Here is a 15,275-nt window from a genome sequence, read left to right on the forward strand (position 1 = left end):
GTGGAAAATTAGTAGGGGATAGATTGAAAATGGTTCATTAAAAATTATTAGTCCGATAGGTTATGTACTGTACAGCCTTTGACAGTTTAGGGTATTGTAAATTTGCCCATTATAAGTAGGTCTTTTCTATGAAAACATTGTGTTATTTTGTGACTCGGCAAATTTATTTATTTATTAATTATAATGACAATAAAACAAGAGGGGGATCGATAAAAGGTCTAGAAACCCTTGATGGGATCAAGAGTCAAAAAGTTTGGCATCCTGGTTTAAAGGATAGTTCATTTATTTTTCCTTTAACAAGAAAAGACGGAAATAATTTAAATGAAACAAAAGAACAATTTATCCAATGACATTTCCTTGAGGAATAGTTGAAAAATTTTTATTTCGTACAATGGTAGAGGCGCGACATGGTTGAACGCGTTGCGATATCAAGTTGTATCGCATCACACCTGGCGTTATCTCGTGGCGTATCATCTGAATTAATTTAATACCTAATTAATTTCATATTTATATATTAAAAATATTTCCTTTCTTCATATATTTCTACGATGAATAATTTTTAACTTAAAAGACAATTTCTATCTAAACTTTAAGTAATTGTTTCGAAAAATTTTGTGAATAAACATTTCGTTTAAGAAGAACGACAATCGCTTAAACAACAAAAGTTTTCGTATATTTAGCAGAATTAACATTAAAGAATGCCTAGGGGCCTTGACCTTTCTTTTGAAGCTTATTAAAATGTTTTTAAAAATGTCTCTTGGAGGAAGAACGGCTCGTTTATATCTGTTATATCATATTAAATTTACATTGTTTTGAAATAGTTCACAATTAAATTTATTTATTTTCAGTATTTATTGTTCAAACAGATCTATAAGATCCAGTGTTTTAACCATCAATTTTTACTTTCCCGGCTGTTATATATAACAGATGGAAAGTATAGCCATCGTCAAAGAATGACCCCCCAAGATTTTTACATTTTTGGACTCAGGGGACCTTGAAACGTCAAGAAATGCAGAAAAATTCGTGGGTTTTTTCTGTATGTATGAATGTTATCCTATATGTGTCACAATTTTGTTTACCCAGTTTAAAGCTTAATAACTCCTGTCTTTTGTCGAAAATGTATGAATTTTGCAGGGAGGTTTGTGTATCAGGGTCATCGATATTATTAAATTTTGGTGGTTGAAGGTTCAGATGGTGGAGAGATAGAAGAGGATCGTGTACCATATCTCGAGTATGGTCTGACGTAATGACGATTTTACTCGTTATTGAGCTGCAATTCGAAAAATTGTAGACATATGAATTCCCACTATCTGTCTGTCCTTCCTTAATCTCGAGAAGGGTGTTAGACAGATAAAAGACAAGACCAGATATGGAAAGCTTAGGGCTAGAAGGACTAAATACGAATTTTCGGTCTAGACCAAAAGTCACGTGAATTTAATTCAAAAATTTTTCTCTGAATGGAGTTATATAGATGATTGGCACGATTCCGTTGTTATCAGGAAAAGTATGATGTACAGGGGCAAGACACTATTAGTTTGAAATGGAGAACATATATTGTAAATTAAATAAATTAAGAATTAAAAATTTCTGCCCGGCATTATGATGATGTTACAATAAATAATTGCTCGTTAGCATTTACAATTTTTCTTTTTTTTATAAAACTCATCTCTACTCTCAAAATGAAGCCTTTTGCACGAAATGTCTCCATTATTGGCTATCCACTTGTCAATCACACATTTTTTAAAATATTGGTTCAAAACTTTCAACGTGATATCCTCGAGATATCATAAACATCGTTTTAAATTTACACCACGAATTTATCGAATGATTTATAAAAATATGTGTAGCTTCAAATATATTTAAGAAAAGAGCAAAATTCCAAATCAGCTCTTGTTTTAACATTAATTTTTAAAATATTTTTACGTGAAAACGTACAAATAAAAATACTACTAGTAATTGGTTGGAGTTTTCTAGGTTTTTCACGTGTCTAACGCTTAAATGGGGGGAAGTTTCCCATAGAAAATCATCCATCTTGATAGACCCATGTGCTGCGATGCCATATTCCATCAAATCAAACTAAACTTTATATTTTAAATTAAAGTATACAAAGTAAAGTAATTTAAAAATACAAATCAGTCAAAATTACAATTAAACGGAGATTTTATGAAAACACATTTTTATATTGATAAATCAGTTTATTTTATAATAAGGGATATAATATTATATTTCTTAGAATAAAAAAATTATGTTATCAGCATGGCATCTTTGCTTATTTATGTTGTTATCTAGAGTACTATATTCTGCATTAGTTCTAAACCTAAAATAACTTTGGGTATATTTGAACTCTATATTAAGGCATTAGTGGTCACTTCCGCAATCTAACAAACTAAAAATATATATAATTATAAATTTGATCATTTGTCATTTTCTACATTCTTTAATATAAAAACAAAGTATAAAATCAGCCATGTGAGAAATTCATTGTATTTTTTACTAGCAATTTCTATTGATTAATTGTTATTTTTACATGAAATTGGATCATATTCCTACGAAGTGTGCTTTTAGATTACTGGTTCTTAACATTTTCCTAACATTTTCCTCTACCTCTAATTTTTAAAATATACTTTCGTACTTCAAATGAAAAATTCATTAATATTTTTGTTTAAGGAAATAGCATCTTTTATTACAATTCCATTTTATCACGTTTATTTCAGCTTAACTTTAGTTATAATTTGAGCAAATAAGATATATATATATATATATAAATTATCTATACCTATTTATCAATATAAAAACGTTTAGATCTAGGTTAAAGAAGTACGACAGAAAAAAATACATAATTTTATATTTGAATTTGATATTGGTACATTTTATTTTTTAAAAAAAGACTTAGTTTTCAATGAGAAAATGGAAAAATGATTTAGAAACTTCAATAAAAGGAAGAAGAAATTTTAATCTAGGGATCAAAATTTTATCATCACAGACACAAAAATTACGGATAATTTTCCAATAATTTAAGCTAAAAAAATAACATAAGTATTCAGTTACATAAAACAATAAATATAAAATAAGAGTGAGTTTTTTGAGTCTGTAGTAAAGCAAAGCTTCTATGCTATTATAAACTCTATAAATCTAGATACAAGTCTAATTATATTAATTTTGTCATGTTTTTATGCTGAAGAAATTAAAAAGATCAGTTTAAAAGTTTATATTCTTCTAAAGTCAGTAAATTGTATTATTTCTGGATGATACCGATGATGGTTGATACTAAAATCATTATAACAGAAAACAGTATATAAAGACGAAACGTGGCAATGCCTTTAAGTCACAAGAAAAATGTTAATATCTGTTGATATTTTAAAAAATCCAGCAACGAGTTGCTTAACTTTCCCGGAAACATTTAGTGGCGCCATCTGTTATAATATTTTATTTAAATTTTTTTTTATATTTCTAACTATTATAAAATAGCAGAAAGCTTAATTTTGAGGATAGGGTTTCATAAAAGATTGTAAATGCTAATAACGAGTAAAATCGTCATTAAGTTCGATCCTACTGGAGATATGACACACGCTTCTCTTTATCTCTCCACCCCTTGACCTTTAACCACCAAAATTTAATAGCATCAATCCCCTAATAAACAAACTTTCCTGAAAAATTTTAGAAATTTTCGATAAAAAGCATAGGAGTTATTCAGCTTCAAACAGGGGGGACAAAATCGTGCCCTCCCACACACACTAACATTCATACATATAGAAAGAGAGCCGGAACTTTTGCATTTCTCGACGTTTCAAGGCCCTCTGAGTCCTAAAATGTAAAAATCTGGATGGGTCATTTTTTTGACCGATTGCCATCTGATAGACAAGAAAGTAACTAGTATTAAATATGATTATAAAAGTTCGGCAATACAATAAGTTTAAGTCAGAATTTTCAATACTTCTCGCTGTTTCTCATAGATTTACTCTTAACAACTTAAAAATACTGGTAGTTTATTGACTCAGTTAATTTGTTTTTTCTATAATTAATAGGTTTCTAGGGTTACTGAATATTTAGGTAATAATACGTTCTAAACTTAAATTGATTTATGTTATTACTGATGATGATATTGAATACAATAAAATTACATATCATAATTGAATAAAATTCATTTTAGATATGATTTCAGTTGCTTATATTCATTTTAAGTATTAAAATTTCTTCAGAAGAAAGGTTTCATTTTATAAAAAAAGGTTTTGTAGAAATAATATAATTTCAAAGTTTAAAAAGAATGAATAATGGTCTCATCGATTCGGATATTAATACAGTCAAACCTATGAATAGCGAAGGAAATTGTTTGAGGTATACGTTGTTTGAGGGTTATTCCGCATATATTTTTGTTGAAAAGAAAAAAATTACTAAAAATGGTCGCTATTTACAGGTAAACGTTATTGGAAAATGGTCGTTATTAGAGGTTTTTGACCGTACTTTCACGAAGATTCCTCAATTTTTATTTAAAATATATTAAAAATACTAGATAATTCTTATTAATTTTAAAATTTTATGATAAAATATTTTTTAATATTTGATATTGTTTCATTTACAAGTTAGTTTGGTAGAAAGATATTTAAGAAGTTTTCTTTAAATATGAATGAAATCCTTAAAGATGTTTTGAATTTCTCTCATATATAACAAGATCAAAAGTATTTTAAATGACCGACAAAAGTCATAAAAATGTTCAAATAGTGTTTATGATTATATATAAAATTTAATGTTTTGCTCGATCTACTTGAATAGAAAGTTTTTAAAATGCAAAATATACCATAGGAAACGTTCTAAACTACATATCATACAAATTAAAATAATAAATTGTACAAAATTTTACTTTGTGCAACTCAGTGGGGAAATTTTATAAAGTAGTACTTTAATAATTTGTATTTTTTTTTAAATGCATTTAATATCAATAGAAGGTAAAACGTATTTATAACTCTAATCCAAATCAACCATTTAATTTGTAGAATTTATCTTGCGATATTTTCATTTAAGGATCCTTCTTTTCTTTCGGAGGACATGGAAATAATTCACATTTATCTCGTTTAATAGCTCGAACTAGAAGTTTCATGCCAAATTTTTCGGCCCAACCTTCGTCAATTCTGAAGTAAAAACAAACAAACAAACAAAAAATGTAAGTTTATAATTATAATAAATAATATCATAATATATAATATTAATAAGTAAATAAAACATATTTGACATTAATAGAATTAATACTGAAAGGTCGCTGTTCGCTTTACATCTAGAATTTTTATTTATAAAGGTCAGTTAAATTAATTAATAACTATTTAGTTTGGTTTTTCTTTTGTGGCATTAATATATATAATGTTAATTATCCGCCACAAAATCAGATTAATTAGCACGAGTAATGGAAATAAACTTCAATTCTATTAACCATTATAAGTTTAATCTGTATAGAAAATTGTTACAATTATAGGAATATCACTTACAGTTTAGTAATTCCGTAGAAAATCTTCTGAAAAAAATTCGATTTCTCGTTTTTTCCTTCATTTGTTACTTGACAAAATATTCTTTGCAAGCACATAGGGTCATCTAAATTTCTCACACCGTAAGTAGTTACGGCATCGAGTACAGGATTAGAATATTTCTGATCTAAAATGCTTCTCTTCTTTCTTCCGGCTGCAGTGGTTACTGTAGCGGGTATGGTCATTACGCTTGGTACAATGGCTGCTAACATCAATCCTAAAGGAAGTAATCCTAATGCCAAAGCTAAAGGCGCGTATTTCGATTTCTTTTTTGAATAAACTTTATGTTTGAAATGAACGGGAGGTCCCCCGTGATCGTAATAATCGCCATAATAATCGTAATTATAGAAAGGATGATGTTTGCTTTCACTAGAATACTCTGGCTTGCTAACGTGATAACTCGGTTGATATCTATCTGGTTTTTTTAGACGATCTTTGCCCTTTTTGTAAGATGGTGAAATCGGTTTTTTCGCATAAAGATCATCAAATGATTCATCAGTTTCGAAAGGATCATCAGAAGGATCGTCCGGCTCGTTGTAATTAGAAGGTTTGTTTTTGTTATAGAATTCCTGAGGTCTCCTGTCATTTACTGGTTTTTTCTTACGATAAGGATTCTCGCTATATACTGGCCTTTTGTCGTCATCGCTATTATATTCTGGATAGTAAGGACGAGAATATGATCCTTCTCTATAAACTGGTGCCTGAAGTCTCGATTCTACTTGGTTATTGTTAGATTCTGTATCTTGATCAGGATAAACGGGTTGATTATACGTAGGATTAGGAAAATTTACGCTCGATTTGATTTCTTCATCCGGTGATGAATATGCCACTACAACAGGACTTTTATATGGGGATGACGTTGTAATTGGGGGTCGAGTAGTAGTTGAAACAAGGCTTTTATAAGCATAACCAGATTTCTTTTGACTGGATTGCCCGTAAGAAGACGGCGAATACGCACTATGTCCGTAAAATACTGATACGCTGCTATCGGTAGTGGATTTTAGAGCATCTCCGTCAACTTTGGCAACTCCTGAATAGCTAGGGTCGAAGAGAACATTCCAAGGGATATTAGTAGCTGATCCTGTTCTATGGTTATGGTAACTTTGATTAAAACTAGACGGCACAAATTTTTCGGCTCTGGGTAGTTGTGGAGAAAATACCACCAAAACGATACATATCTTCAAGCATAATGAAACGGGTTCATGCTTTACATGAAACATTGCCACCTTAAATAATAAATAAAAAATATGTTAGCCTATGTAAGATATACAAAATATTTTGAAATTCACTGAAACATAAAGATAATATTTTCTAAACAAATAATAGAATCAATTTATAAAGCAATTATGTAATTAAATGATACTTCATCCAGAATAAAAAAAAAGTTTAAAATTCGATTAAATTACATCCTTGTTTGTTATGTAAACATCATGATTGATGTGCCTTTTTATTTGCCATTTACTATATTCATTGTCTTCGCTTCAGTAAAAATGTTCCTTTAGAAAAATATGGAATTTCTTCTTGCATGTTGCTAACATGGTTCCACATGGAAAGACTTATTGTATCTACAGCCCGGTTGCTTTAAAAATGACTTCGGGACAAGGGTTGCGGTCCAATGATCTTCTTTGGGTCTAACGGAACATATTAGTCCACACCTTCTTATTTACTATTGACCCCAGGTCGAGAAAGTTCCGATTTTATATTTTTACAAATATAATTTCGTAATACCTTGATATGAAAATATACACTATTCTGAGAGAAATTATCTCAGAATACTGATCCATTTCTATAACTTTATACTATAAAAATTTTTAAATTTTATGAGAACAAAACCTTAAAATTTCTGAGAATAGCACTTCTATAAGTATATTTTACACATTTTATTTATATAATTCAATTTCAATATAATAAGATCACACAAAAATGATATTTTGGAATATTTTACCAAAGTTTGCTTATCAATTATCAACAGTTTTGAAATATTTAATGTTTAATAATTAAAAATTAACATTAATCTCTACAATATTATCTGTACTTATACATGAAAAATGAATAAATTTGTCACTACATTTGAAGTTTGTACAAAAAAGAGAAAAAACAAATAATATACTCGTTACATACCTGAATTAAATCCCAAATGAATTTTTCAACTGTAAGAAGCACATGTGTTCTAATGTTATGTCGAATCCCGTCACCCTCATCTGCAGATAGTGGAACATCCACTCAATTATATTAGTTTTACACAACACGCCTGAGAGATCGGATATTCGAGGGTGGGACGACCTTTCGGGTTCGTTCCAAAAGTTTGGTTAAAAGGGTCGTCTGTGGTTTTGTAGTTTATGTGGAAAAGTAACTGAACTAACGTTTTTGGTGCAAATGGTCACTACCCTTGAATGGCATCCTGATATTTTGTTTAAAAAAATCCGTTTTTGGGACATTGCCCCATATTTTTCCTATTGTAACATCTTTCTCTTTTTAGTGAAATTCATGGATACAAAAGTGTTTATGGTTCTTATCCTCTTAAAATATGAAAGACTGAATAAATATGATATTTTAATGATAACTAACGGATGTTAATCTTACAATTTAAAAGGTTAAGTGAGAAAAAAAGGTCAAAAGTTCAAGCTGTTTAACAGGAGTAAAGTACAGGATTTTAAAAGTAATAGAACTTACACGATTTAAATCGAAATTTTTTAGATAAAATCGCTTTATATCAAATAAAAATAAAATTTTTGAACGTTTTAAAATAAAATATAACAAGTTTCTAAGAATTTAACAAGAACCAAAAACAATATCATATCATAAAAACGAGTTTATAACGTTAAAAACAATTTTAAAACAAAAAAAAATGAATAAAAAAATAAAAAGGAATTTGTAATAGACCAAAAAAATCCTAAACTATTAAAATAAAGAATTCTACTATTATGAAACTCTATCATAATAAAAAATAAGATCTCGAGATATAAAATAAAGCGATTTCTAGAATCAAAATTCTTATAATATTGAAAGAAGTTTCAAGAAATTGAAAGTTGCTTCTACTAAATAAAAAGTTTATTTATTTTTTTTTATTTCTAAAATGCTTTTTTAGATTAATAAATTTGAAGTAGTAAACATTTAGACATAAAATAAGAGTTAAACGACTTTAAAAAGAATTTGAAAGGTTAAAAATAATTTTTTTTTATCTCAAAAAATCTGTTTTTCGCTTTCAGAATTGAGTTTTCTTAAGGTAAAAGTATATTTTAAACACTGAAAACTAATTAATATAAATCAAAGCAGAAAAAAATATATTAAATGTATAATAGTCATTCAAATATTTATAATGTATATGAAGTAAAAAGTGACTATATTATAAATTATAAAATATAATATAAATAAATAAATTATAGAAAAAGTTTATTTCATAAATTAGCCAAGCGTGATAAGTTAAAAAATTCGACTACAATAAAGATTAAATGACTTCTTATTAGCAGCAATTAGGAAGTTGAAAGAACAATGGCAACGTGAATTGTCCCGCCCTCTCTTGGATAAAAAATAATGATAATAAAGTGCAATTTCTTCGACTAGATGACAGATCGCTTTCTGTAGAAGATAATTTAATAACAACAAATAAAAAATAATAATAACATTGCGATTCTTATTAACAATAAGCTAATTGTTATTCATAATGAAGCAACTAAATCATATACAATATGTCCTTTAATCATTTGTTATAGTTAAAATTAGCGTTGTTAACCAAGTTTAAAATAACTTTATCTTATATATGAGATATTAAAATAAACTTATTATTATTTCTTTGTATTTTTTAAACGGAAATAAATTAAGAATAATTTATTTTAATTATAAAAGGTTACGTTAGTTTAATTTTACACGTACAGGTGGCGCTGAGTAGGTCTTGTTAAGTTGCTAAAATTGAAAATTTTAATTATAATTTAAAAAAAAAATTAAGTTAGTTAAAATTAAAATTAGTATTAAAATATTTTATACACAATTTCATGCTTAAAGGAATATTAAATATTAAAAGATGGTATTGGAATTTTATTTTATTACTAAAAATGTTTTAGAATAAAAAAAATATTTAATAAAATTTATTTGAGTTTCAAATTATTTAGATTAACGCAGAGCAGAAAAAATAATAATAAATGCATATTGAAATATATTAAAATGTAGAACTTATTTTATTTTAATGATTTATGATGTCACTTCCGGAGAATTGTGAAAAGCGACGTCATGTGATCGTAATCTAAATGATTAAAATGACGTGATCAATGTTGTAGTTTATTATGCAAAAAAGAATTACTATTTTTTAATTTTACAAGAAACCTATATTATTTATCATTACTTTCATGTATGAAATAATAATAATAACAATTAAAAAAATAATGTTTCCTACTTTGATGAAAATCACGGAAAGAATCTGTCATTTTATTTAAATAACAATATAAATTCTAAAATGTTTTTCTTACAAAATCGAATAAAATCGAATAACTTTTATATTTATCAAAATGTTATTTTATTATCATAAAAATAAAATTATTTTAAAACATTCCCTATGACGTCAATTTATTGATTACGATTACGATTGCGTAATTTAAAATAGTTCGTAATTTCCCGGAAATTACGTATTTTCTCGGACATCGAAGCTTGAATCGAAAAATGCATCTCTGTTTCCACTTATGTTTGTCTTCCAAATTAAATAAAATCCCAAAATAATTTTCAAATATTAAATTAAAATATTTTCAATTCCAAATACCAAAGTTTGATTTTATTTTTGGTTTTTTTTATACATTATTTGTACAATAATTGATTATTATTATTACTGTATTATTAAATAAGGAATCATTTCAAAAACAGCATGTAAAAATGCCGTTTAATGCCTTGATACAATAACATATGGCACAATTCTCTCTTCACAACACACATGACCATTTAATTATAAATAACGTAGATTACAATTCTATATTTAACATTATTAAATATATATATCTATATATATACAATAAAATTGTTTTAAAAATATTTAAAATTATAATTATAGCAAATTACAAGATGATAGCCATCTTTTCAAAAGCTTTTTATCTAAAATATTTTCCTTTAATATTAAATATATATTCTTTATACAATGCTTAACAGTATAATAACAGTTAAAGCTAGAAGAGCTCCTGGAAGCATTACTAAAATTCCTTCAATTCCGGGTCTTTGTAAAAGTAGAGACAGAAGATTTTGCCTTTGTGGCGGTGGAGGAGGCCTATTGACAATGTTATGAGTTCCAGCTATGCTAATACTCGTGTGAATTTGTGGAGGATAATTAGAAGATACAGCAGTCACTTGAGAGATTGCTGTTTCTGCAGAATCTTCCTCTTCGGAGATGTCTGCTCCGGTAGAAGACGAAGTGGAAATCTCCGTATTTTCAACAGAAGATCCATTCAGAAAGTATTCCGTATTCCCAGGTGTGGTCCCGTTTACGAAGATTCCTATAGTTTCATTAAATGTGCCGTTGAAAACTGTAGTTGTCGTTAAGTCAAATTTACTTATATTACTAATAGTTGGTGACTGGGTGGTAATTTCTGTAGCATTTTGTTTCACGAATACGGTTAAGGATTCGGGTTCAGTCCCTTGTGTTCCGAATGGTCTCTTCAGCACTATCAGATCCGAATATAACATTGTTGTATCCTGAGGTTTATCTATGAATGAAATTGCATTAGACGAAATAACCCCATTAATTTGATCCTTGTGAACGTTGGATGTTACGTGCAACTGAGGAGGATTTAAACCGAAGACCAGAGTGTTATTAGTTGATATTTCGTTTGTTGGCAGAGGACGTCTGGTAGATTCGTGCAATGGAAAATGATTATTGATTATAGTAGTAGGACGTGAAATAGGACGATGATTATTTACAAGTACAGTCACAGGATAATTGTACGGATAAGGCTTCGCCTGAATATGCTTGGAGGGAAAAGGTAAATTATGATATTTATTCAATGGAGGTAATCTACTGTTCGGTCTTCTGTAAGGATAAACAGTATAACCATAATCCAAATATTGATAGGCACGATCAATAGCATTCTTCTTCGGATGATTCTTGAAAGGAAAAGACGCACAGATAAAGGAAATCAGAGACATCAATACAAATAATTGAAAAATTTGTAGAAACATCTTGTATTCCTAGAAATATAAAATGAATTTATAAATTCGTTAATATAAGATAATAAATTATATTCTGGAATATAGCGTGGATGAATTAATAATTTACATATTTAAAAATAATTTTCTGATACATATATTCTAATTTAAATTATAATTAGATTCAAATATATCCTTATTTAGAAAACTCAAACATCTTGAAGCATTTATAATGTTTAAAATAATTATTTAAAGTTGAACCTTAACCCAAATTTATGTTAATTTGACAGTAGATTTGAATCATACATCATTTACATTTAGCCTATATCACCTTTGCCACTTGATAAGAAAAAATAATGTTTATTTTTAGAAAATACAGATTTATAGGAAGATTATAATGCTTATTTTTAATTTAATTTAGCAAAGTAAAGAAACGTTCTCGTGACTTATTGTCCACTTATATATTTATCGATCGTATCAATACTTTCGCATAACTGATAACGAGTATAAGCTTTATATAGATGCATTATTAATTTAAAAAGGATTCCCCTTAGCATAATATTCAGTAGAAAAGAATGACTTCTGATTTCTTCTCGACTTCTCTTACATGTTTTTAACAAATTTGAGAATTGTCTTCCTTATCCTAACTTTTCTCTATCAATTAATTAAATTATAAAGGTAGGTTTTGACGGGGGTTTTTGACCTAAGAAAACTGCTTGAATTCATTTTTATCATTAATTATGTGTATGCATTAATAGAAACTCCCCACTGTTTTCCTAGAAGAATAATTAATTGTCATGTGAATATTATTTAACTGTGTGTGAAAGTAATCTACATATGAATGCTAGAGATGGTCTAAAGAGATTAATTTGGGAAAATTCGACTAAAATTAAATGTATAAAACAATAGTGAACAAGAAAATGTTTTCAAATATATTAAATAAATTGATATTTTTAATTAAATTATCATAAATAAATTAAATTTTTAAACTATATCATTAATTTACCAACAACAGATGATTTTTTTACTTAAATGTTTAAATAATAGATATAACATAAGAGTAATTTTTTAAAATTTTATACAATGTAAACTAAATTTAGTATTAACATAAACGATAATGTGTTTTATTGGGTTATTAAAGTAAATATTTAAACGCCTTAACTTTAAGAAGATTGTTGTTATCTCATATATGTTTGAATTAATTTTGCAGAAAATTTAAATTACTGTAACGCACAGCAATTAAAATAAATATAAATCGTTGAAGAAGTTTTAATTCTTAAATGTTGAGCATTTAAAAATTTATTTTAATAGCTTTTAATAATACTGTATTAATATAAATCGAACTTAACCTAAAAAATGATCAATTTTTGAAATTTTTTAATGAATTTTGGGAAATAAAATAGTTAAAATTTAATAAATTTAGTTTAAAAAGTTAATTTATTTAAATAATGAAATTAATTTAATTTTTATAACTTTATCCTGTATTATCTTTTGAAGAATATTTAGGATTTGCTATAGGATCTATACGTTACGATCTGATTATTTTCCAAATATTGTGCCTAATAATAAAAATAAAATCTATTTTATAAATTAAAAAAATAGATTTTTCTAAAAACTTAGGATTTGTTAATTCTTTCTATTTTATTATAAATAATAATAAAGATATGCGAGAAGAATTCCGAATAATCGGTCCCATGTTTCTAGATTTTACTAGAAATTTGGACAGATTTATACCTTAAGCGAAGATCTTTACCAAGTTTTAAAACTTTAAACTTTAACTAAACTTTATAAAAGAAAATAATTTCCACTCATTAACCTTAATTAATTCTACAATATTAATAAGACACAAAATTAGAAAAATGAGAAGAGATGAGACATAAAAAAGTGAAAATTAATTAAAATTTGTTATACGAATATTACTAATTATGGTTACTCACCAGTATCTACCTTGAATTGACACCTGGCAGAAGTCATCTGCTTTCTGTTGATACAAATAGCCTTAACTGATGTCTGTACAGCATGTTCGCAAGCCGGAACCTGTCACGCTCGGATGGACATCGTTTCTCCGACTGAAGACGAAGTGTTTAAAGACGATTTTGCTTAATGATAAACTATGATTTATTGAGGAAACAACAATGTTAAATGTGGGATTAAATACCTAAGGGGAAACAGATGTTACCATTGCATTCACGAGTTAATTATGCTTTAAACTGGAGATATTTACGAATAAAAATTCAGTTCGATGTAAGAAAACAGCGTAAGACATTAAAATATAATTAAATTTTAAGTTAAATACATTTTCTATATAAATTATAACGTTATTGTTAACGGAAAACGTGCAAACATTGCGATTTTAATTGACGCAAAGTGTACAAGTTTTAATTTTTACATTTAAAAAAGAAGCGCAATTTTTGGAATTTTGTATTAAAAAAATTGTAGAAAATATTAAATTTGAGGAAGAAACATTTCACTTACCTCTAACATGTACTGAATAGATATTGCTATAAAAAAAAAGAGACGAATTGTAGTCTAGCCTATCTGGTATTATTTAAACCGTCAAGGTTGCTTGGACGAACCCTATCTGAGTGGTGCGATAGCTGGAATGTTATTTGAATCAACGGACTATATCTTCAATAATATCAAGTCGAAAAGAATCATTTTATGTAAAAATAGCAAAAAATGACCATGAATGATGCACTAGTGGACATTGCTTTCTTGGAACAATGTACACCAAATGAACTGTATCTTCTATTTTTGCGATAATTTATATCATTAAAAGCTTATAAAATATATATATATAAATTTTTTTTAACTAACGTTAATAAAATGATATTTTTGGAAGCTTACATCCTGGATTTTTCATACCTTTATCAATGGATAGTGTTGTGGAGAGTTTGAATTTTTTTTTTAAGAACAGTTGATTATCAGTTGATATTCTTTACAGATAAAGAACTTACATATGAACAATAGCATTCGTGGATGACTCTTGTTTGTTGAGGAAATGCTTTTTTTAATTTTTTACTCATCCGTGACAATAGATAAGGTCAGTTGATTGAACAAATGCACTGGTGACCGACTATTATCGTCATAACTTACCCTTTATAATTCGAAGGTTCAAACAAATCTTTACGATGATAATAATTACGATATTTTAAAGTATACATTTACACTCAATAAAAATTCTGTAGGTTATTTACTAAGTGATTCATTAAGGCAACTCTCTTATAAAATACGCAGCATAATAACCACAATAATGATGATAATAATAAATGAATTCTGCTTATATAATTAAAATAAATTATTGAATAAAATGCATTAAAGAAATATAATCTTCTTCATTTTTTAATTTTTATGTTTGAGTAAATATATTATAATTTTAAAAAAATAATAATAATAAATGTCACACTTTAACCTTGCATGCATGGCTTACAAGTTAAATCGCTGTAAAATTCTTTTTTTTTTTTTTTTGCATATATATAGACCTATAATTTAGTAGAATAAGCGAAAAATTATATTATATTTTTATAATTTTATTAAATTACTAGGATCCTTTTTATAAAATTCTTAAATTAAATTTAGAACATCTCCCGTTTATCAGATGTCAAACGTTTACTTTTAATGATATGCATCTCACATACAATA

General features: G+C 27.2%; 2 protein-coding genes across 2 annotated transcripts; both read right to left on the reverse strand.

The window, feature by feature from the left end:
* Positions 1-5,014: 5,014 nt before the first annotated feature.
* LOC136976364 (uncharacterized) lies at positions 5,015-8,076 on the reverse strand. Its single transcript, XM_067271611.1, has 3 exons — positions 7,635-8,076; positions 5,478-6,739; positions 5,015-5,126 (listed from the first exon to the last, which is right to left on the reverse strand). The coding sequence occupies exons 2-3, from the start codon at positions 6,731-6,733 to the stop codon at positions 5,015-5,017; spliced, it is 1,368 nt and encodes a 455-aa protein (XP_067127712.1). The 5' UTR covers positions 6,734-6,739; positions 7,635-8,076.
* Positions 8,077-10,625: 2,549 nt separating this feature from the next.
* On the reverse strand, positions 10,626-13,683 carry LOC136976365 (uncharacterized). Its single transcript, XM_067271612.1, has 2 exons — positions 13,571-13,683; positions 10,626-11,675 (listed from the first exon to the last, which is right to left on the reverse strand). The coding sequence occupies exon 2, from the start codon at positions 11,664-11,666 to the stop codon at positions 10,626-10,628; it is 1,041 nt and encodes a 346-aa protein (XP_067127713.1). The 5' UTR covers positions 11,667-11,675; positions 13,571-13,683.
* Positions 13,684-15,275: the final 1,592 nt, after the last annotated feature.

The sequence above is a fragment of the Centruroides vittatus genome, unplaced genomic scaffold (assembly GCF_030686945.1).
Source record: "Centruroides vittatus isolate TY-2023 unplaced genomic scaffold, ASM3068694v2 contig_4, whole genome shotgun sequence".
Classification (NCBI taxonomy): domain Eukaryota; kingdom Metazoa; phylum Arthropoda; class Arachnida; order Scorpiones; family Buthidae; genus Centruroides; species Centruroides vittatus.

Coding starts and splice junctions, on each gene's coding strand:
- LOC136976364 (XM_067271611.1), bottom strand. CDS start 6,733: ATGTTTCATGTAAAGCATGAACCCGTTTCATTATGCTTGAAGATATGT. Junction 5,127..5,477: donor TTCTACGGAATTACTAAACT/GTAAGTGATATT, acceptor TTTTTACTTCAG/AATTGACGAAGGTTGGGCCG.
- LOC136976365 (XM_067271612.1), bottom strand. CDS start 11,666: ATGTTTCTACAAATTTTTCAATTATTTGTATTGATGTCTCTGATTTCC.